This window comes from Gastrolobium bilobum, unplaced genomic scaffold, assembly GCF_033153095.1.
Source record: "Gastrolobium bilobum isolate Gb01-03AN ecotype WA unplaced genomic scaffold, APGP_CSIRO_Gbil_v1 utg17466, whole genome shotgun sequence".
In the NCBI taxonomy this organism is placed as follows: domain Eukaryota; kingdom Viridiplantae; phylum Streptophyta; class Magnoliopsida; order Fabales; family Fabaceae; genus Gastrolobium; species Gastrolobium bilobum.
Genome location: NW_026895986.1, coordinates 123,143 through 147,370, shown reverse-complemented (window position 1 = coordinate 147,370; position 24,228 = coordinate 123,143). Strand labels below are relative to the sequence as shown.

The window sequence follows — 24,228 nt, the reverse complement described above, 5'->3', positions numbered from 1 at the left end:
AATAGAACATATTTCACTTCTTCTAGTACTTCTGAAGTTAATTCTGAAATCATGGATAAAGAAGTTTGAAACAATTGGCTGAACCTGATGTTGATAACTATAAGCCATTATGTACTCGTTATCCTGATTTAGATGTTACATTTGAATTAAAATCTGGTTTGATTATGTAAAAAAAATTTAATTTGACCCCTGGTGGCCTGATAGTATAATACGAGTCTAACTGTTAGCCTGACTTGACCCATTTATAAAAAGACAAATGGCCTAGCCTGGCCCATTAACTTGTTAATTTTTAACTTCCAAGCAGAATATGAATCAATTTCACAAAATACTCAAATTTTATTGTTAAAACAAAAATCACAATTTCAACGTTCAAACAAAACCATGAATCACAACAACTTATTACAATCTACATTAAATGACATATATTTCAATAGATCCAACAAATCAATCTATGCTATGTAAATTAAAATAACTGCATGAATCCAACAAATGCATCATGATGCTTGTAGTAACCAAAAATTTCTCATCATCTTCTCTCACCTGCAAATACAATTCCAAGGTTACATAAATTGGCAAACAATTTGTAAATGTAGAAAACAAAAAACAAGATTAAAGATTAGAAAAAAAGAAGATTAAAAACAAAAAATCTTTTTATACCTTTTATTTTTTCTTCAAGCCACACTTATTTCGTAGCCAATCTCCACCATATATTAAAGCTTGAATGATATCTTCGGCTAAACTGGAACAATAGGTATCAATAACTTCTCCTCCAACACTAAATGTGGATTCTGATACTACTGTAGAGATTGGTACAAATTTTATGTCACTCACAAAGGTAGTATTGGTGGAAGATCGAACCTAGATCCTTCCACTACTTACTCAGCTTACATACACTAACTGAATTATCACCATTTTAGTATTATTATGAATAATATTATTTTATTTTATTTAAAGTAAATAATATAATATAGACCGATTTATAAACTTATTGATTCGCATGAAAAAAAAATCTATAACTTACTTTCTAAATAAATTATTTTAAAATCTCTGAACTATTTTATTTAATTATATATAATAAGTCAAAATTGACATGATATACGTCATCGGGGCTCTGTAAGTTAGGGTGTGGAGTAGACCCACTTTTATCTCTATTCCTTACATACCTCGAACTGCTCGTGGATTGAGATGTGGATATTAAAAATAAAAATAAAAATAATAACAATAATTATTCATTTTAATGTACGAACATCCTTTTTCATAGGATAAAGATGAATTGGAGATAAGGAAAGTTGACCATACATTTAAAATGAGCATTTAGTGTTAAGTTAAAGATGATATTATGATAACAACAACCAAATCGTATTGTTTACTGTACTCCCCAAAGAAAAAGGAAAGAAAAAGAAAAGGAGAGGGTAATTGACTAATTGGAGAGTTGCCTACCGCACCCTATTAGAGTTAGCTGTATGCAGCTGAGATAGATGTTTGTGTTTTTGTTTAATTGTCGTTGAAGAATGAAGATGTGTTAGGTTAGGGTTTTGGGGTTGTGAAGAAGATGCAGATAAAGTCATGGCTCTGTGTGTGAGCATTCAATTGAGACGCTGCGTCCTAAACCCTAATTCTGCTATGCAATTCCGATTCTCCGATATGTGTTTCCTCGGATGCCGATTTCTCTTTCGATCGGCATTCGATTCCTATTCGGTGGCTTCTGAGGCTTTTTCTGAACCCCACCCAATTCCCCTTTGATAAAATTCAACTCTTGTCTTCTTTATTGGGGGATTTTTCGTTTCTTGTCTTTGGCATCTGACATGGATTCTGAGACCGGTGATGATGTTGGTGTTGTGGAGAAAGATCCAAGTTCGCGTTACGCACGGGTATGTTACTGTTGTTGGTTTTTGTTGTTACTTTGGGTAATTCTTTATTGCGTTTTGTTGATATAATCAAATCTTCGTTTCTTCTTCAGTATGATGAAATGCTGGGGAAAGGAGCCTTCAAGACTGTGTATGCCAATTTAGTGAATAACGCATTTGTTTTCTTTTGGTACTTTTTTTTTATTTCTTTGATTTTTTATTTATTTATTGATTTATTACCTTGTTGTAGATATAAGGCGTTTGATGAAGTAGGTGGAATAGAAGTTGCATGGAACCAAATCAATATTGAGGATGTTTTGCAGTCACCACAAGAGTTTGAAAAGTTGTATTCGGAGATTCATCTGCTCAAGTCTTTGAAACATGAAAATATCATTAAGCTCTATAATTCTTGGGTGGATGATAAGGCAAGGACTATTAACATGATAACTGAGTTGTTCACCTCTGGGAGTTTGAGGCAGTGAGTTTATTGAATTCAAATTCATTCTTGCTTTTTTTTTTTTTTTTTTTTTTTTTTGTTTTTGCGATCTTCGTATTGATTGATCTTGCTTATGCAGGTATAGGAAGAAACATAAGAATGTTGATATGAAAGCCATCAAGAACTGGGCGAGGCAGATTCTTCGAGGTTTATGCTTTCTGCATAGTCATAGTCCTCCTGTTATTCATAGGGACCTGAAATGTGATAATATTTTTGTTAATGGGAATAATGGACAAGTTAAGATTGGAGATCTTGGGTTGGCAATTGTCATGCAGCAGCCTACTGCCCGGAGTGTCATTGGTAATATGCTTGCTTGATATATTGTCAAGAAGTTTTGGCTCAATTAAACCTTTCAAATTAAATAAATGTTTTTTAATCTCACTTGGTGCAGGCACACCAGAATTCATGGCCCCGGAGCTTTATGAGGAAGAATATGATGAACTTGTTGACATATATTCCTTTGGCATGTGTATGCTGGAAATGATCACCTGTGAGTACCCGTATAGTGAATGTAGAAATCCGGCACAGATATATAAAAAAGTTACTTCTGTAAGTCTATAGTCAATTGAGTTCATCAAATATTCCATGCTGTTTTACTCTTATTCTGTTTTTTTAACTTATTTAGGCTGATTTATCTTGTTTTTGATTTTTCATCAATGGTTTTTTTACTTTCAGGGTATAAAGCCTGCTGCTCTTGCTAAAGTAAATGATCCTATGCTGAAGCAATTTATAGAAAAGTGTCTAGTTCCAGCATCTATGAGATTGTCTGCATCCGAACTACTGAAAGACCCATTCCTTGCAACCGAAAATGCAAAGGAGATCAAACACGATACATTGCAGCTGCCTAATTCCCCCACCAAATTGGTGAATCCACCAACATGTGAACCTCATCCCATGGAGATAGATTCAAACTTCAGGCATACTTCACCTGGCTCCTCTGTGAGAAGGATTGAAGAAACTTCTCATGTTTCAGTTTTTGATCTCTTGAGGGTAACTGAGAATAACGAATTTAGGTTAAGAGGGGAGAGAAATTCTGACAGTACTATTTCACTTACGCTGCGAATTGCTGATGCACATGGTGAGTGACGTTCAGTTTTTTTTTTTTCTTTTGTTTTGTTTCTTTTACTGTGTGCTAAATGTTAATATATTTCTGTAGGTGGAGCAAGGAATATCCATTTTCCATTCTATATTGTATCTGATACAGTAATTTCAATTGCTGAGGAGATGGTAGAACATCTGGAACTAAAAAATGAGGACGTAGCTGTCATTGCTGAGCTAATACACAACATGATTGTTAAACTTGTGCCCAACTGGAAACCTTTATTTGAGAATCTCTCATCTGGAATAGATCGTTTATACTGGCCTTCTTCTGAAGTTCAGAATGGTGAAACATTAAACTGCCATTGGCCATCACAATCAAGTGATTTTGATATGAGGGCAATTGATAAGGATTTATTTTGCTCACGGCTTGTCGATGGGGAAGAACAGGAGAAACAAGAATCTGTTATTTCTGATATTTCAGCGGAGTATGGGATTACAATTGCCTCAGATTCTAAAGTTGTGGAGCCTGATTTTCTTTTTCTTCATGAATGCTGCGAGAGATCCAATGGCTTCAATTCCAATTCAGGTGTCAGGTTTTGTGGTCAAGAAGATGGACACAGGAATCAATCAGAGAACTCAGCAGGGTCTTTAATCAATTTGTGTTGCAGTCCATCCAAAAACTTTGATATGTCAAGCACGTGTTCCCTTACTCTAGCTGACAATGATAATTCAAACGAGCTGCAGTTGGAGCTTGAAGCAATAGAAACACAGTATCATCAGTGCTTTCGTGAGCTTGAGAAGATGAGGGAGCAAGCCATGGAAAACGCCAAAAGGAGATGGATAACAAGGAAGAAAATATCAGTTATATGATGCATTAGGATGATTTTATGTGATTGCTTTTTTCTTTTTCTTTTTATTTTTTATTTTTTTGATATAAGTTTACACCGATTGATTTCTCTAGCTGCTTATAACTTCGCCTTGTATTTCTCTTTTTTCTTGATGGGATTTTATTTTTTATTTTATTTTTTTGAGAGGGGGTGACATGGCTTGCCTTGCAATTGGCGAGGTGACTAATGACGTAGAAAGAACTAGTTTTTTGACAAATTAAGGGGTGAATTTATTGTCTGAATTCTTGGTCGACTGCATTTTATTTGCGTATTTTACTTGTCTGGCTACATTTTTCAATATATACCTCTGTAAATGAATACAAGTGTTGCACCTTGTGGATTGCCAAGGCCATTTGTTATGACATTTGACCCCCTATTAGAAAATGGCATTCCACCCTCAAGAGTTGTCTAATTAAGAAACCTCACATAGCGGAACAACTAAACAATTCAATGCATAATTTAAGGCAGCAACATTCTAATCTCGGAAGGCAAGCTCTTAGTAAAAAAAGGCAGAAGAAAAGCCAGCTGAAACAAGGGAAATATCAAGTCCAGAGGTGTTATTGCAGCTAATGTTCTGCGTTTGACATATAAGCCATATTTTCTTTAAAAAAAAATGTTAGTAACATATTTTGGTATTTTTTTCATATCTACTTTATTGTTGACTAAAATTTTATACTAACCATATTAAATAACTAAAGTGTACTCTTTATCAATAGAACTAGCATGTAATTTCATGTAATAATAAAAAAATTTAAATAATGTGTTATTTACATTTTTCATTTGCCAATTTTGTAGGTCATTTCAAGGGGTAAAAAGCAGTGTTGTAAAACTCGGCATGACCTGGTCGGGTTGACTCGGGACCCGGTGAACCGGTCATCAGACCGGTTCGGGTCAAGCTTTGGACCGGTCATGCATTGACCCGATCAAACCCTGTCAAAATCGGCCAAACCTGATTAAAACCAGTGACAAGGTCGGGTCATGCATTTAAAAAAAAAAAATCAAAAAAAAAAATTTGTTTCATCTTGTCAGAAAATTTTTTGAACTCATTTTAAAATTTTTTGTAATTTTATTTGCAAGTATACTCTTCTATAATGACCTCAAATTTCAGCTTCCAATACTGAAGTAATTTTTGCTGAATAATAAATTAAGAGAATGTGACATATGTCATTTTAATGTAGTTAAAATGAAAAATATGAGTTCAATGCATAGTTGTAAAACCAGACCCGACCCGACCTGGTCGATCTGGAACCCGACGACCCGGTCATTAGATTCGGGTCAAGCATTGGATCAGTCATGCATCGACCCGGTCAAAACCGGTGACCCAGTGACCCGATCGAGTCATACATTTAAAAAAAAAACTAAAAAATCAAAATTGTTTCATCTTGTAAAAAAAAATGTAGAACTAATTTTAATTTTTTTTGTATATAATTTTATTTGCTAATATACTCTTCTACAATGACCTCAGATTTCAGCTCCCAATACTGAAGCAATTTGTGGAATAATAAATGAAGCAAATGTGACATACGGAGTTCAATGTCATTCAGAGGTATGTTTGTGAGGATTTTGAGTTGCAATTTAAATTGACATAGTAATAATATACATTTCTATTTATTTATGCTTCATGTTTTTGAACTTATTTATTGAACCTTGTTTAATTCATTTTAGGTATGGAGAATATAATTGAATTTATACGTTCATATTTATATATATTTTTATATATCTATATATATCCGGGTCAACCGGTCCGACTAGTGGCCCACTAGTCCGACCAGTAACTCAGTACCTCGACCCGGTTGATGCCCGGGTCGGGTTTAATAACACTGGTTCAATGTTTATTGAGAAGTATGTTTATGGATATTCTAAGTTGCAATTTAAATTGACATAGTAATAGTGTGCATTTTTAATTATTTATGCTTCATGTTTTTGAGCATATTTAGTGAACCTTGTTTAATTCATTTTAAATATGAAGAATATAATTGAATTTATATGTTCATATTTATATATATTTTTATATATTTATATATATCCAGGTCAACCGGTCCGACCAGTAACCCAGTGATCGAATATTCCAATCGGGTCGATGCCTGGGTCGGGTTTAATAACATTGCTGAAAAGTACTATTGTCTATACTTTGTTTAGATCAATCAGCCAATATTGATATACGACAATTTCATTATAAAATGAAATAATGTCTAAGTTTGATAGGTCCAGATCAAACTTTAAGTTATATAATTCAATAATCATCAAGTCAAAAAAAATATCATATATATAGGAAGAGTTATATTTATAATTTTTTTTTCAAACTCTTACAAATTACAATATGTACTTCCGGAAGTACACTAGGTTACACTATGTATTTCTGGTAGTACATAGTATAATTTGCAAAATTTTTATAAAAAAAGTATGTAAACAAATCCTTCTCCCATATATATATATATATATTAGAAAAACATTTCTCCGGCAATTTGAGATAAGTTTATCTATATGCAACTTGAGAAATGATAACCGTATAAAGATTGATCAATGGTAATAAAGAAAGAGAGAAAAATAAAATCATGACCATTCTAATGTGAATCAATTAACATAAGAAAATAAACAAACAAAATGATATAGTTTTTGGATAGACAGAGATAAATATATCTCAAACTGCTTAAGAACTAATTTTCTCACACATATATATATATATATATATATATATATATATATATATATATAAGTAGGGTTATATTGACAAATTTTTTTTTTACAAACTACACTATGTCTGACCGGTAATACACTACTCAAGAGTGCATTACCGGTCAGACATAGTGTAGTTTATAAGAGTTTGTAAGCAAATAATTTGTAAATATAATCTTTTTCTATATATATATATGGAAAAAATATCTATTCTTTTAAAGGATATACCTTATATCATTTTAGATCTTAACCGTTGATTTCCGTCCATTAACGGTTATAATCTATTGGGTCAAGCTTAATGGGCCAAATTTATTATTAATTAATAATTTTGATCCAATAAATTATAACCATTGATGGACAGAAATCAACTGTTAGGATCTAAAATGATATAAGCTTATATCTTTTAAAATGACAGATGTTATTCTTTCTCTCTCTCTCTCTCTCTCTCTCTCTCTCTCTATATATATATATATATATATATATAGGTAGGATCCTTTGACACCGGTGTCAAAATTAAAATTTGACACTTCATCTGATAGCCGTTAGATCAAAAAAGATCAATGGTGTCACATGCTTGCAAATCAGAGTCGTTGATCTTTTTTGATCTAACAGCTATCAGATGAGGTGTCAAATTTCAATTTTGACACCGGTGTCAAATGATCCTACCTCATATATATATATAGAAGGATCCGATTACAAATTTTTTTGACAAATTTTTTCAAATTACAATATCTTCTCCCAGGAGAAGATAGTGAAACCTAGTGTTCTACCGGGAGAAGATAATGTAGTTTGTAAGAGTTTGTAAACAAAAAAGTTTGTAAATATAATCTGCCCTTATATATATATAGGGTCAGATTATATTTACAAACTTTTTTGTTTACAAACTAAATTAAGTGTGATCGGTCATACTTCAATCAAAAGTGTATGACCAATCATACTTAGTGTGATGTGTAAAAAAGATTTGTAAAAGGATCCTTCCCTATATATATGGTAAAATTATTTCTGCAGCCGCTTTACGTACAACAACGACATGTGTATGATTAGTTATGAGTCCCTACATTTAATGCTTTCATCATTTGTATAATTATGATTATCTGCATTTAATGCTTTCAAATATATATATGGCAAGTATTTGATTGCTGCACGTATAACAGCTGCAGAAATAGAAATTCTTATATATATATATATATATATATATATATTATTTTTTTTTTTATTTTAAGATTGGCGTATGTTTGACTTCCAAAAAATTCGTACAACGTCTTTTAAGTATTACTTGGTTGCGGTTACGTTGACCAACTGCCTTTGCAAAATCTTAATTTCCTAAATAAATTTTCAAATGGGATTTGCACTCACAACTTTTTTTTTTGTTCCTCAAATTTTCAATTATAAGTGACACATCCCTTTCTAAATTCAGAATTCACTTAATCAAGCAATTCAGCGATGAATTTTTATTTGAAGGACCAACAGATGAAGAGGCTTGCCAAGGCTTTTATCCCGTTCCGAAGCGTAATCTGCCATATTCAAACGTTGACGTTCTATTTTTAAGTGATTTATTTATTTTTTATTTATTTATCGATTCATCAATTACTCGATTAACAGAGGGACAGTTCTATCAAGATCATTTTATCCGGAGTTCGAACTCAAAATCTATAGTTAACATAAACAAAATCCTCACCCCTTGAATCAATGATTATTGGTGATTTATTGTTTTTTTAGGTGAATAGTACTTGGTCCAATTAAGGTGTCAGGTTTTGTGGTCAAGAAGATGGACACAAGAATCAGTTAATCAATTTGTGTTGCAGTCCATCCAAAAACTTTGATATGTCAAGCGCATGTTCCCTTACTCTAGCTGACAACGATAATTCAAACGAGCTGCAATTGGAGCTTGAAGCAATAGATACACAGTATCACCAATGGTTTCGTGAGCTTGAGAAGATGAGGGAGCAAGCCATAGAAAACACCAAAAGGAGATGGATAACAAGGAATAAAAATATCAGTTATATGATGCATTAGGATGATTTTATGTGATTTTTTTATTTTTTTTTATTTTTTTTGGTATAAGTTTACACCGATTGATTTCTCTAGCTGCTTGTAACTTTGCCTTGCATTTCTCATTTTCCTTGATGGGAATTATTTTATTGTTTTTTTTTTTGAGTAAATACCTATTTCGGTCTTCAGTAAATTTACGATGCCGCTTTAGTCCCTAACAAATAAAAAGGCTATTTTTAGTCCTTAAAAAATTCAAAATGGATTCTTTTTAGTCCTTTTGAGAACTAATGTAGGTCTTTTTTGAATTTGTGAGGAACTACAATTTTAACTAAATAGGTCCATTTTGAATTTGTGAGGGACTACAAATAGTCTTTTTATTTGCTAGAGACTAAAGCGAGTATAGTAAAATTTGCTGAGGACCAAAAAATATATTTACTCTTCTTTTATTTTTTGAGAGGGGGTGACATGGCTTGCAATTGGTCAGGTTAGTAATGACGTAAAAAGGAAAATTGTTTTTTTTTTATACAAATTAAGGAGTGAATATATCATCTGAATTCTTTGTTAAGTGTATTTTATTAGCGTAATTTACTTGTGTGGCTACAATTTTCACTATATACCTCTGTAAATGACACATTCCGCACAAAGGTACAGAATCTGCAATTGTTACACCTTGTGGATTGCCAAGGCTAGCAATTTGTACGAGACGCATCTAAAAAATATTTATGTTGTCACATTTAGTGGTGGGGTAGGGGCAGGCCCCCCAAAATTTTTTTTTAATATTTTTTTAAATACAATAAGAAACAAAAAAAGTTATAGCCAACAAATATACTTTATAAATTTCTTTGGACCATGTAGCTACTCTTCCAAGCTTCCATTTGCCATATATAATAGCCAATAAAAACATTTAACTATGCAATTCTAGCTACAAAGTTCCAACTAATCTAGTAGCCATTTTTTATGGAATAAGCAAATATTTAATTAGGTCAACAAATTGGTACAATTTGATAAAATTAATTGGTAAAATAAGGGGGCTTTTGCTTTCACATTGGTTGTTGCACCTCCGAGGCTCCTACCATTGGACCGAGAATAAGCAGGCCCACACGCATAAGAAAGAGACCCAGTTATTTGATGGATTGTCTCCAATAGCCCATTTGTTTCTATTGTTGTATTAAGGGAATTAAGAAACTCAAATAGCTTGTAATTGAGGAAGGTATATAACCCATTGAGGGGCGTGAATAGAAAATTAAGAAAATGTTGGACAACTCTTCTCTCTTTTTTCTCTCTAACTCTCTCCCTCCCTCACGTTCGTCCCTCTCTCTAGTCTGTTAGATCGGTGCTCCTACAATTTGATGCTTTCATTTGATCTCTTCCTTCCTACCATGGCAGAAAACACGAGAATGCGTGAATTGCAACACTGTTTTGAGACCCTTGAACAACAATTTCAAGCCGCTGAGTTAATTCGAGAACAACAGCACATTGAAGTTCAGGAGTCCCAAACCCTGTTGCACACGTCCCAGCAACAGATGCAGGAATCTCAGAACCGTTTCCATCAGGATCTCACTCGTCTGATTGAGATTCAACAAACATCACCCAGTAATCGAGGTATATTGGGTTCTGGACCCAATGGAAGTACCACATCTAGCTCGGATAATTTCGAATCTCGCCAGGTTAAGTTGGATTTCCCACATTTCTCATCAGGTGACCATACGACTTGGATAACTGCTGTTGAAAGGTATTTTGCCTTCTACCAAGTCCCAATTCCTGATTGTTTAAACCTAGCTGCGTTTCATCTAGATGAGCCAACAGCTTGCTGGTTCTATGGATCTGATCAGAATAGACTCATGCCTGATTGGCGTACTTTTTGCACATCACTGCAAAGACGTTTTGGACCTTCTGAATTCGAAGACCTTGCTGGTTCGTTGGTCAAAATACAACAAACTGGCTCAGTACTGGATTATCAATCTTCCTTTGAAAAGCTTGTGAGTAAGGTCCCAGGCATTTCTGCTACTTTGCTCCGAAGTATTTTTATCTCAGGCTTAAAACCTCACATCAGGCAATCTGTTCTGACTCTCAGGCCCATTGACTATCACGAGGCATTCTCTCTTGCTCGTGTATATGAGGACCAATCTAATGAGTCACGTTCTACTCGACCCTGGCAAACCTCACCGAAACCCTCCAATTTTTCCTCTACTTCAACCAATTCCAAAATCCATGACCAGTAACCCACTACCAGCTGTACCTATAAGACGTTTATCACAAGAAGAGATGTTGTCGAAACGAGAGAAAAATTTGTGTTACAATTGCGATGAGAAATACTCATTTGGTCACAAATGTAAAGGACGTGCTGCCTTGCTCTATTTTGAGGGCACTGATGATGATCCAGAACCGGAGATTATTGAACATCAAGAGGTACCCGATTCTAATGAGGTGACCCCAAAAATTAGCTTCAATGCTTTGTTTGGACATCGCAATTTCAGATCATTTCGTCTTACAGGGACTATAAAGGGTAAATCAGTTCAAATCTTAGTTGATAGGGGTAGCACCCACAACTTCATTACTGCAAGAATGGCAAGTTTTATTAACTTAACTATGTAGCGCATTAACCCATTCCAAGTGCAGGTCGGTAATGGTGATACACTCCAATGTAAAGCCTCTTGTGTGACAGTTCCTTTGACTCTTCAGTCCACTACCTTCTCTATGGACCTGTTTGTGTTGGATCTTAAGGGGGCAGATGTGGTTTTAGGCATTCAATGGCTTGCTATGCTTGGACCTATAGTGATGGACTATTCCTTGTTAACCATGTCATTTAACCACAACAACACTACCATACTTCTCCATGGTGACACCAGCCCTAGCCCATCCCAAATTTCTAATGCCAAATTACATAAACTTGTAGCCCAAAACTCAGTATCCTCTTACTTCATGTGCCTCACTAGCACACCCCAGGACCTTTCCCTACCAAAAACTTCCAAACCACATCCCTCCCTAATTCAAAACATCTTAAACCAATTTCACGATGTTTTCAGCAACTCATCCGACCTGCCACCAGATCGATCCTTTAATCATCCTATTAATCTACTGCCCAATTCTAAACCTGTACAGGTTTTCCCTTATAGATACCCCCATTTTCAAAAGGCAGAAATTGAGAGAATGGTTAATGAAATGTTGAATACTGGCATCATCCGTCCCAGCCAATCACCTTTCAGTTCCCCAATTTTGCTGGTTCGGAAAAAAGATGACACGTGGCATTTTTGTGTGGATTATCGTGCCCTGAATGCAATTACTATTCCAGATAAATTCCCAATCCCCACGGTGGATGAATTACTGGATGAGCTACAAGGAGCCCAGATTTTCTCTAAACAAGATTTATAGTCTGGTTACCACCAGATTAAAATGGAACCACGTGATGTCCACAAAACCGCCTTCAGAACTCATAGTGGGCATTTTGAATTTCTAGTGATGCCATTTGGGTTGTCTAACGCCCCATCAACCTTCCAGGCCACCATGAATCATGTTTTCACTAGGTTCCTCCAAAAATTCGTTGTCATATTCTTTGATGATATACTCATCTACAGTCCATCGTTACAAGCCTATGCCGAGCATTTAGAGCAAGTGCTCCAGACACTTCGTACTCACAAGTTTTTTTGCTAAGTTAACTAAATATTCCTTTGCTGTGCAGGAAATCAAATTCCCTGGTCATGTTATTTCAGCTTCAGAGGTCTCACCTGATCCATCCAAGATACAGGCTGTTCGTGACTGGCCCATTCCCCACTCAGTCGCACAACTTCGCGCTTTTTTGGGCCTATCAAATTACTACTGCAAATTTATTAAAGGATACGCATCAGTTGCATCCCCTCTTACAGATCTACTATCTAAATATGCATTTGTGTGGTCCCATACATCAGAGCAAGCGTTTGTTTTACTTAAGCAATTACTGATTAATGCAACTATTTTGGCCCTACCAAATTTCACCCTTCCTTTTGTATTGGAAATGGATGCTTCTGGCGTAGGTGTGGGCGCAATGTTACTACAATTAGGTCACCCAATTGCTTATTTTAGCTGGAAATTATCTAAGAGAATGCAAGCAAAATCAACTTATTTCAGAGAGATGTATGCCATTACATTGGCAATCGCTAAATGGCGACAATATCTCCTGGGCACCTCCTTTGTTTTAAAGACGGACCATAAGAGTTTACACCACTTGATGTCACAAGTGATTCAAACCCCAGAGCAACAACAATTTCTTGCGAAATTGTTGGGTTTCAACTACTCCATCCAATACAGCCCTGGGAAGTTCAATGTTGCCGCTAACGCTCTGTCGCGGCAACCAGAGGGGAATAATAGGAGTTCACCCCCCGAACTAATGCTACTCAATTATCCTACATCTTAGTATAGTCTAGTTATACAGTCCGAATTACAGAATGACTCCTATGCTACTGGTATTTTACAAGGATTACAAAGCGATCCATCTAAATGGCTGCATTGGCAGCAACATAACAATTTGTTGTTCCATCGTAACTGCTTATACATCCCTGCGGGTTCTTTCTTGATCCCTTCCCTGCTTCAAGAGTTTCACTCATCCAAGATAGGTGGACATGCTCAGGTCAGATGCACTTTACTCCGACTCGGCTCAAAGTTTACCTGGAAAAAATTAAAAAGAGATGTTTAGCAATTTATAAACCAGTGCAAAATTTGCCAGAAAACAAAAGCCCCAAATCACCCACCCTATGGCCTACTACAGCCCCTTCCCATACCTAAGGCCATTTGGTCGGAATTGTCCATGGATTTCGTTACCCACTTGCCCAATTCAGGGAGATTTATGAACATCTTAGTCGTGGTGGATAGACTCACAAAAGGGGCGCACTTCGCTCCTTTACCACCCAAGTATTCAGCAGCCAAGGTGGCACAGGTTTTTTGGGACACTGTTGGCAAATTGCATGGCTCACCAAAGTCTATAGTTTCAGACAAGGACCCCATTTTTACCAGTGAGTTTTGGAAGACATTATTCCAACTACAAGGGACTAAACTTCATTTTAGCTCGGCGTACCATCCCCAGTCGGGCGGACAAACCGAGAGGGTGAACCGCAGTTTAGAGCAATACCTGAGGTGTTTCGTTCATGACCATCCATTAGCTTGTCACTGTTTTCTAAGCTGGGCCGAATTTCACTATAATACGGCTCACAACCGTTCATCTGGGACCTCCCCCTTCCAAGCCACTTACGGTCATTCACCTCCATGTTTGCTGGAGTACACTCTGGGTTCGACCCCAATTGAAGCAGTAGAATTCGATCTGTCCCTTCGCTCCAGGATCCTCGCATCGTTGAAGCAGAGTTTAAGAAAGGCGCAAACTTTAATGAAAAATCAAGCAGATCGTAAACGTAAAGACCTCACCTTTCAAGTGGGGGATCGAGTTCTCTTGCGACTCCAACCATATCGCCAGTTGTCAGTCCACCACAGATCATCCCACAAGCTCAGCCTCCGTTTCTATGGACCCTTTGAGGTTATCGAATGTGTGGGGAGGGTAGCCTACCGTCTCAAGCTACCGGAAGGCTCACAGGTGCATCCAGTCTTTCACGTTTCCCTGCTGAGACCCTTCGTTCCTTCAGGTAACTTTGACATCCATCAGCTGCCTTTGGAGTTGCAGAACACACCACTCATACACCGTCCGACCGCCATAGTCTCTCATCATTCGGTTTGGAAGCATGGCAAGGGGACACCACATGTCCTTGTCCAGTGGCAGGGATTGCCACCAGAGGACTCGACTTGGGAGGACGAGTCACTGGTGTCCATGGGTTTTGCTTCACAGTTTCCACCTTTACTGACAGCCACAAACTTTGGGCATAACAAAGGGTCATCTCGAGAGACAACGATGAGTTATGAGTAGCTACAAGGTCCAAAGGCCACTTCTTTAAGTCTTGTCTTGGAAACCCAACACCCTTTATCACCAGCTGCCACTATGAGCAATCAGGAGGCAGATACGGGGATTTTTATCCCTTCTACCACCAATCAATCAAAAGTGCATGCCAACTGCCTCCCAAATCCAACTGTTACTGCGTCCATCGACAGCCCAGAAGTTGTGAGCAAGGACTTTCAAAAAATGGGCCTTACATTGGGGGCCCAAGCAAACTCGCGGACGAGTCTGGTTTTGAAGACCAAGGGGATGTTTCACCTCCCACCATTGGGCTGAGAATAAGCAGGCCCACACGCATAAGAAAGAGACCCAATTATTTGATGGATTATCTCTAATAGCCCATTTGTTTCTATTGTTGTATTAAGGGAATTAAGAAACTTACATAGCTTGTAATTGAGGAAGGTATATAGCCCATTGAGGGGCGTGAATAGAAAATTAAGAAAATGTTGGACAACTCTTCTCTCCTTTTTCTCTCTAACTCTCTCTCTTCCTCACGTTCTTCCCCCTCTCAATCTAGTCTGTTAGATCGGTGCTCCTACATTGGCAGAGGACCCGAGGATGAAATTTTACCAACTAATAAATTAGAAGTAAATTAATAAGAAATATGAAAAGAAATCCATGTTTTCCTTTCAATAAGATGTTATAAAAACATCTATATATTGGTGGGTTATATCACTTGCAGTATTCTTTAATTAAAAAACTATTGTCAAAAGCCTTTATGATGGGATTTGAATTTTTTTTAGACTAAATATAGTGGAAATTTCAACTACTAACAACAAATAGAAAAAAATGAGTTTTTGTATTCAAAAAAAAGAAAAGAAAAAAATGAGTTTTAAAAAACGTACAATTCGTTAGTAACGTATTTATATTTTTATCAAAATGTAAACCGTCAAAACTATAACACACTATATTTCAATAGGATAATGATAGCTACATACATGATTTCTTTCACATGTATACATCTCAAATGAGGGGGAGGGATGTGGTTTCAATTTTTTTTTTTTTTTGATAACATGTGGTTTCAAATTTTAAGAATTATGAAATTGGTGCTTTACTTTATATGCTTTTAGATGTTAAACTATATAGTAAATATCTACCAACAACAAAAAAAGTACATAGTAAATACTATTCAAACATCTTATTTGAGAAATAAGCATATTTTATTTTCTGAATATGTCTGAGATCAGAAGGCGTTTCCCACTTCCAATTTCGGTTTATTTTTATATTAAGTTTGTACAAAATTTGCTTCTAAAAAAATTCCTTCAAATTTTAGGAGGTGGGTTGGCCGCCATCCTCAGCCCCCCTAAATCCGGGTCTGTGTACTCCTTATTAATAGAACTAGCATGTAATTCCACTTAATAATAAAAAAAGTATTATTTACTTTTTCAATTGGCAATTTGGTAGGTCATTCAAGGGGGGGAAAGTACTATCATGTAATGTATATAAAAGAAAGTACTATCGTCTATACTCTGTTTAGATCAATGAGTCAATATTAATACACGACAATTTCATTTAAAATGAAATATTATCTAAGCTGGAACTTAAATTTATATAATTCAATAATTATCAAGTTAAAAAAATCAAATATAATTTTTTTAAAAATTGGCATATGATTGACTTTTAAAAAAATTTGTACCACATTTTTTAAGTGTTACTTGGTAGCGGTTACGTTGTCGGTCTTTGATATTCTTAAGTCCCAAAACAAATGCTTAAATGGGACATGCCAAGAACGCTCCTGCTTGAAAAAGCTGAACTTTTTGCACTCACAACTTTTTTCTTTGGTTCCTCAATTTTTCAATTATAAGTCACACATCCCTCTCTAAATTCAGAATTCACTACTCAATCAAAAATGCCCAAATTCCAAATTATATTTGAAAATTCAATTAATCAAGCATTTTAACAATGGATTTTTTTACTTGAAGGATGAATAGGTAAAGAGGCTTGCCATGTTCAAACGTTGACGTTCTGTTTTTAAGGTTTTTTTTTTTTTGAGGTCAATAGTTGGTCCGATTCAACCTTCACTTTGGAGTATTGCGATAGATTATAAATAGCTAGATTTAGTTTATATAAAGTTTTTCTTTGATATATGTAACCTCATCATGTTACATGGGTTTCATTATTTTATAAAAAGTTTTTAATGTTTTGAAAAAACTACGTACCACTTCCTATATGCTAAACAAGCTTAGTGAAGATTACCTCGAATTGAATATGCAAGTCAAGGATAGCCATATTGGTTAGACATTTATAACACACTCTTTATATCACAAAATTTCACCTTAATCTCCATTCCATTACATGCATTTTATATTACAAATAAATTTTTTTTGGGCTAAGGGCATTTTTGTAAATCTATAAAGGTATGACAGATTAGTAATTTCTCACAACTAGTAAGGGCACAATTGGATTCACATTAAAATCAGTTTTAAAAATGAAGACTAATTCTATACTATGTGAGTATTCTCGTACTACTTGTTTGCACCCTCATTAAATGACTTCATCTTGATGGTTTCAGGGGCGGAGACAGGGGGAGATTAGGGTGAGCGGCCGCCCCCTCCCAAAAAAAAATTGAAAAAAAAAATTAATGCAGTTGAAGGCTAAACATAGTACTGTTGTTACTGTTAAATGTGCTTCTTTTGGAAGTTCTGGTTTGAGATTCAAGTTGAAATCTACCTCCACTTCACCTAATGTGTGTGTGTGTTACGTGTGTTATGTGTAACCTTTTCTGCATTTTTTTTTTAATTTTCATACGCTATGTCTTGGTTAATGAAAGCTTTGACATTCTTGCAACACCCCGTGTATACCAGGATTGTTATCATATTACGATATTAAGCGCAACTCAAAATAAATGCGGAAGCTAACTTTTTCTTTTCAATTATGACGTCATTATTGACCAAGTTGATTATTAACCATTTCAAAATACTGCCTATATGTAAATTGCAATAAAGACATAACTGAAATACCTCATTAAATAGATAAGTGTGTATCTAAATCACAGAACTATAACACGCAGGCCGGACAATATCCTGATATTTATACAACTCAGAAATAAACCAACAAGTCTGAAATCAATGTGGCATGGACAATCTCCATGCTCACCAAATCAACTACATAACAGTCAAGTCTCATATACAATAGCCATAAAATGTAAACCATGCGTAATCATGTAATATAACTAGAAACAGCAAGCATGGATCAATCAGCTCAACTCTGGCCTCCTCCCACCTGAGGTCTCAACCTCAAAGGTACCTGTACATGAAAATGTACCCTAAACGTGGGGTGAGATCTCTAAAAAGAAATCTCAGTATGACAAGGGATCCTCAAGGTCTCTTCCGCCCCAAGCTCACTTACAAGTATAAATATAAGTTCAAAACAATAACTTCAATGCATGTTCATGTTATGGCATTTAAATCATGATAACATATCACTTGCTCAACAGGAATGTTTCTGATTTTGAGGACAAAATCCTTAAAAAAGTGGGGTGAATGTAAGAACCCACACCGTTAATTAAGGAAATTAATTAATTAATTAAGAGAAATTAGGAAATAATTCCATAATTGACCCTAATAATTATTATGAGGCTTTAATAATTATAGTAAATGAGTAATAATGTTGAAAGTTGCTTTTCTGACGAAAAGTGCAGATACTGGTTCTGCTACTTGGTATAAATGCGTACCGATGAAGTATCCCAGAAAATTATAATAAGTGCATGAATATTCCTAGAATAGTATATAGGACTAGTAAAATGAGTTTCAGGTCAAAATAATGAGAACTGGTGCCAGAACTGATACTGGCAATGGAAAAGCGCGTACCGGAAAGGTGCTACGAAAAATAAAATAAAAATATGATAAATCTTGTAAAATTGAGTGGGTTCAGAATCTTAATTTTGGGATTAAAATGCTAAGTGTAGCTATTAGCGCTAACACTGTGTGTTTAATTCCTAAGTGAATATAAATGCAACTTTTGCACACAACCCTAGGCCATATTGGCTTCCTACGTGAGTTGTCCAGCTGTTGAGTGCTTCTCCCTTCTTCCTCATCACCTTGAGAGCCAATAAGTCATCTTTCTTCTTGGTTTCTTCATCAAACACTTAGAGTAGTGTCTTGTGAGTGTGGAGGGTAGTCCTTGGTGTGTGATCAGCCTCTGTTTTGTGAAGTCTTGGGGATGACCTTTTGTGGTTGGGTTGTGGGAGGTTGGTGTTGGCATTTTTTGCTTCAAGGTGTAACCTTTGAAGAGAAAGGATCCTTCTTGGTGTGTCATTTTCGTGCACCTTCATTGTCCGAATTTTTGGAACTGTTTGGTGAGCTCCAAGAGCACCATTTGTTTATGTTTTAAGCATGGGTAAGCCTTACCACCCTTGAACTTGAGTTTTCTTGATTAAAAATGGAACCTTGATGCATGTATGGATTAAAGATCTTAACTTAACATTGGGTAATGTTAAACACACTATTAAATGCATGTTTAAGCTTCTGGAATCATGAAATGAGCCACCTTTGGGAAAGATATCTCGCGAAATACAGAACTACATTCTGTCGCGAAATATCCGGATATGATATCCGGATATGGGATATCCGGATATGCCCCCGATAAATATCCGGATATTCTGGGTTTTCGAGGACAGTGATGGCACTGTTCATGCAAAATGTTATTTTGGGTTTGTGGACCCATGATTTAGTCAGTGGGGACTTCTGTATTAATGAATCTAAGTCAGAACCTAAGTGTTTAGGGGCTTAAGGCTTTGTGAGAAGCCTAAAGACATGAAATATAATGAAAGGTGTTGTCTTTGTGTCTTATACTTTTTGAGTATGATTATTGATATGATTGCTGGTCCGAAACAGATTGCGATTCTGCTGTATTTGTATTTTGAGCTGGTGTGGACCTTGTATTGGATAGTTAGCTTGCGAAGTAAGCTTTTGTGTCGTTGGTTTAGCCATTGTTTGGTTCCACCATACCCCATAGGGGAATGGTTTATATGCATGCTGCGTTTTCATGCTTTGATGATTGGAATGCTGTTGAACTGTTAAGTGTAAAGGCCTTATAATATGCATGTGTTGTTCCACTTTGATGGTAAACCTGAGTATGTAGCATCATATAAGATGGTGAGACTGGGGTGGATGCAAGTAGCGTCTTGCACTATTTGTAGGAGATAGACGTAGATCCTGCATTTCTCTAGCCAATAGATTATATTGACACACATGACATGGTTATCTGTGCATTACACTGATTTTAAAGCTTATATATATTGTTTAACCTGTTTTAGAACTTATATTGCACATGTAAGTGAGCTTGGGGTGGAAGATCCTTGAGGACCCCTTGTCTTACTGAGATTTCTTTTTAGAGATCTCACCCCACGTTTGGGCACCATTTCAGGTTCAAGTAATGCGGGGGTTGAGACCTCTAGCGGCAGGTGGCCGGAGCTTAGCTGATATTGTTGTTTATATGCTGATTATGATTGGATGCTGGATATGCCTGTTGCTATTCTGTTATTAATTTCTTTGATTATGTTGTTGCTGTTAAGACCATGTTTGGCTGTGTTGCTTTATTTGGTGAGCATGGGGATTGTCAATGCCACATTGATTTGACTATGTCTTGTTTTAAATTCGAGTTGTAATAATGTATCAGGATTATGTTCGGACTACGTGTTGTAGTTCCGTGATTTTAGATACTCACTGTTATTTATATTATGAGGTATTTCAGTTAGTTGTCTCTTGCAATTACATACAGGCGATGTTTTATGAAAATTGATTCAGTAATCAACTTGGCTAAAAATAATGACGTCATAAATGAACAGAAAAAGATATTCCGCATTTTTAATTAAGTGTGGCTTAATACGATGACATGTTAACAAATTGGATGCATACGGGGTGGTACATTTTATGATATCAGAGCACTTTATAGGAAAAAGCCTGTATGTGTTGCAATAACTTAGGATGTTTTGTTGTGAGTCATGTCTGTGTGTTCTCTCTATTGGGTTTTGCTATGATGCTGCATATGTGACCACATTGTGTGGGTCTGATCAACTCATTCTGTGTGTAACTTGTGCAGAGTCATGGTACTACCTCGGAGGAACCGAGGCACTAGCGAGGATCAACCTGATCCTGTCCTGCTGCATTGGTTGAGATGCAGGCGGCCCAACAAGCTGACCAGGAGGCCACGAGAGTGGCGAACCAGGCTATGTTGAACGCCGTCAGAGAGGCAAACAGGAAAGCCACTGAGGATGTATTGGAGGCAAATCGCCTGGCAAACATGACTATGATGAGAGTCATGTTGGAGGAGATGAGGGCTGGTCCTGCTGTTGGTCAGTTCTCTCTGCCACCACTTCCACCGCCACCACCGCCTCCACCTCCACCTACACCTAGTCTTCAGGATGAGAGCCTTAGTCATGTTGAGGACACTAGTCCTCTTACTGGGGCGATGGAACCTCGCTTGGAGCCTGTAGAGGATCGCGATGTGATTGACCGCCGGCTTAATGCTTTCCGCAAGCATAAGCCACCTATCTTTGATGGGTCTTTTGATCCTATTTCTGCTGCTAGATGGTTGCAGGCATTGGAGAAGATATTCCGGGTCATGCAGTGTTCAGACCCGCAGAAGATGATGTTCGCTACCTACATGTTGGAGGGCGATACACAAGAGTGGTGGATAAACACCTCTCACGCCTTTGAGATGCAGGGTCATGTGATGACATGGCCATTCTTTGAGGATTTCTTCCTTGGGAGATATTTTCCTTACGATGCGCAGGAGCGGAAGCAATGAGAGTTTGACCGTTTGGTGCAGGGCTCGATGTCTGTTGACGAGTACCTGGCCAAGTTCAACGAGCTTGTGAAGTTTGCACACTTTCGGATGGCTGTGCCCACTCCGACCTTTTTGGCTGCTAAGTTCCGCAGAGGACTTAGTGAGGTGATTGCTGAGCATATTGCTGGAGCTGCATCGAGGGACTTCGGTACAATGGTGCAGCAGTGTATGGACATCGAGGATGTCTGTATCACGAGTAAGGCCAAGAGGGCCAAGGTTGCTGATGTGAAGGAAACTGGTAGTTCCACTTCCTAGAAAGACATGAAGTTTGCTGGTAAGGGCAAAGGAAAGCAGTTGGCTGCTAGGCAGGTGCCTAGTCAGTTCACGAGGACTTCTTCGCAGCAGGGGGGTTTTGCTAGACCTCTTTCCACTCCTAGATGTTCTGGGTGCGGAAAGGAGCATGCCAGACGTTGTGCTACCGGTCAGTTGATTTGCTTTCGGTGTGGCCAGGAGGGCCACTACTCTAGAGATTGTCCGTCATTGACGGCAGGAGCTGCAACGATTCGGGCAGTTCCGTTACAGATGATTCCTATGGCGTCTACAGTGGCACCTGTTATGCCACCGGCCACGGGGCGTGTTTACACTGTGGATCGACAGCAGTCGGACCGAGCTCCGAACTTTGTCAGAGGTACTGTTTCCATTGGGGAATTGCTGTTGATGTTTTGTTTGATTCCTGCGATACACATTCTTTTTTGCAACTCCGATTGTTGTAGGGCTTGAGTTGCCCATGTTTGTGCTTTCTCCACTGTTGCGGTTGACCACCTCCACCGGAGATAAGTGTGATACTACCACTATACATCGAGATGTCGTGTTTCAGTGGGAGGGCCGTGATTACTCGGTAGATTTGATTGGATTACCGATGGCTAATTCAGAAATCATCCTTGGCATGGATGGATTGTTTGATAGTTGTGTGATGACCGATTGATTGATTGATTGTTGTGCCTAGCAAGTGGTGATGTCTCCGTGTGATTCCACATCCAGTTCTTCGCCTTTTTCATTGCTGCGGACTAGGAGAGCCTGGTGAGCAAGGACATTAGTTATGTCATGATTGGGAGGTTTGGTGATTGGGACACAGGAGGATCTCACTGGCATTTCTGTGGTGAAAGAATTCCTCGAAGTCTTCCTGAGGAGATTCCTGAGTATTCGCCACAGCGGGAGATAGCGTTCTCCATTGAATTGTTGGCTGGTGTGGGGCCTATTGCGTTAGCTTCATACCGGATGTTCCGCCAGAATTGGTTGAGCTGAAGAATTTTGTTAGGAGTCTTTCGGCGAAAGACTTCATTCGACCGCGCGTGTCTCCATAGGAAGCACCAATCATTTTGTTAATGAGGCAAGATGCCTTACGCCATTACTTAACCGTGATGGTGCTCTTTTTGAGAATGTGAACTTCTCTTTAGGGAAACTGAGTGTGGAACACTTGGAATTTGTGGCAAGGCCACGTGTGACCTTGTATATGCGAGGCAGTTCATGTACAAGTAGTTTGTGAGTTGAGTGGTCTCCATGACTCTAGGATTTTATGTTGATTATTGATATGCGTCATGAGTAGTCGGCATGTTAACACCATGGATAGTGTTAAGCATGCAATAAGTACGATGAACTGTGCTAATATATCAATGTTATTTCACCTTTGACTGACTCTCGATTTTGCAGATACCATGGAGGTTGAGGTATATCGCTACATATAGTTTTTGCTTATTATGTTATAGAAATTGAAAATTTTGCAGGTGTACGTGAACCAAGGTACGCTACTATGTAAATGAGTATGTTAACTAACATGTATTGGTTGAAATGGACATGATTATGATTTTGTACTATGAAATGAATATGAAATTATTTTGAGGATATTAATTATAAATTGTAAGTCTTGCCGAGGTTAGAGTCATGGAATAGGACCAAACTCACTCGAGTTTTGTGTAGATTTGAGTTTGTGGGGTCAGGTCACTTCTTTTGTGAAGGTGACTGGTGATCCCAGGAAATCGTTTGGAATTTTGTTGTCAATAAGAAGTTTCGAGATTTGAAGGTGACTTCCTTGTTTGAGGATGCACTTCTCGAGATTGAGACAATGAGAGTCGAGAATGAGCTTATGGAGAAGAACCAGGACAGTGTCTTGGAATGAGGAAGGACATTGTTGTTGTGTGTCCGTTTGTTGTGATGCTTGAAGGTGAAGAATGAACACCAAAAGTCGTGGGTAAGCTTCAACCTCTTGAAGTACCGCAGTGGAAGTGGAAAAGTATTTCCATGAACTTCGTGGTGGGTTGGCCTTAGACTCAGGCTGGTCTCGACTCTATTTGGGTTATTGTGGACAGATTGCCAAAGTCTACCCACTTTCTTCCGGTAAATGTGAGCTTCTCTTCATAGCAGTTGGCCAAATTGTTTGTTTGCGAGATTGTGAGTCTTCACGGGGTGCCCGAGAGTATCATCAGTGATAGGGACCCGAAGTTCACCTCTCGGTTCGAGGAGGCGCTTCAGAGAGCTTTTGGAACTCAGTTGCTACTGAGTACAGCCTATCACCCTCAGACTGCTGGACAGACTGAGCGAACCATTCAGACCTTGGAGGACATGTCGAGGGCTTGCACCTTGGAGTAGGGC

The 24,228-nt window shown here is 37.4% G+C and overlaps 1 protein-coding gene across 5 annotated transcripts; it reads left to right on the top strand.

Annotated features, from left to right (window-relative positions):
- Window positions 1–1,358: 1,358 nt before the first annotated feature.
- Window positions 1,359–4,569, top strand: LOC133297135 (serine/threonine-protein kinase WNK8-like). Of its 5 annotated transcripts, XM_061496210.1 has the most exons (7): window positions 1,360–1,871; window positions 1,961–1,998; window positions 2,098–2,325; window positions 2,423–2,643; window positions 2,735–2,892; window positions 3,019–3,421; window positions 3,500–4,569. In XM_061496210.1, the coding sequence occupies exons 1-7, from the start codon at window positions 1,806–1,808 to the stop codon at window positions 4,252–4,254; spliced, it is 1,869 nt and encodes a 622-aa protein (XP_061352194.1). In that variant the 5' UTR covers window positions 1,360–1,805; the 3' UTR covers window positions 4,255–4,569. The 5 variants fall into 5 exon arrangements, with proteins under 5 accessions (XP_061352192.1, XP_061352194.1, XP_061352195.1 ...); XM_061496208.1 differs by having other exon boundaries at window positions 1,359–1,871; window positions 1,961–2,325; XM_061496211.1 differs by lacking the exon at window positions 1,961–1,998.
- The last annotated feature ends 19,659 nt before the right edge of the window (window positions 4,570–24,228 follow it).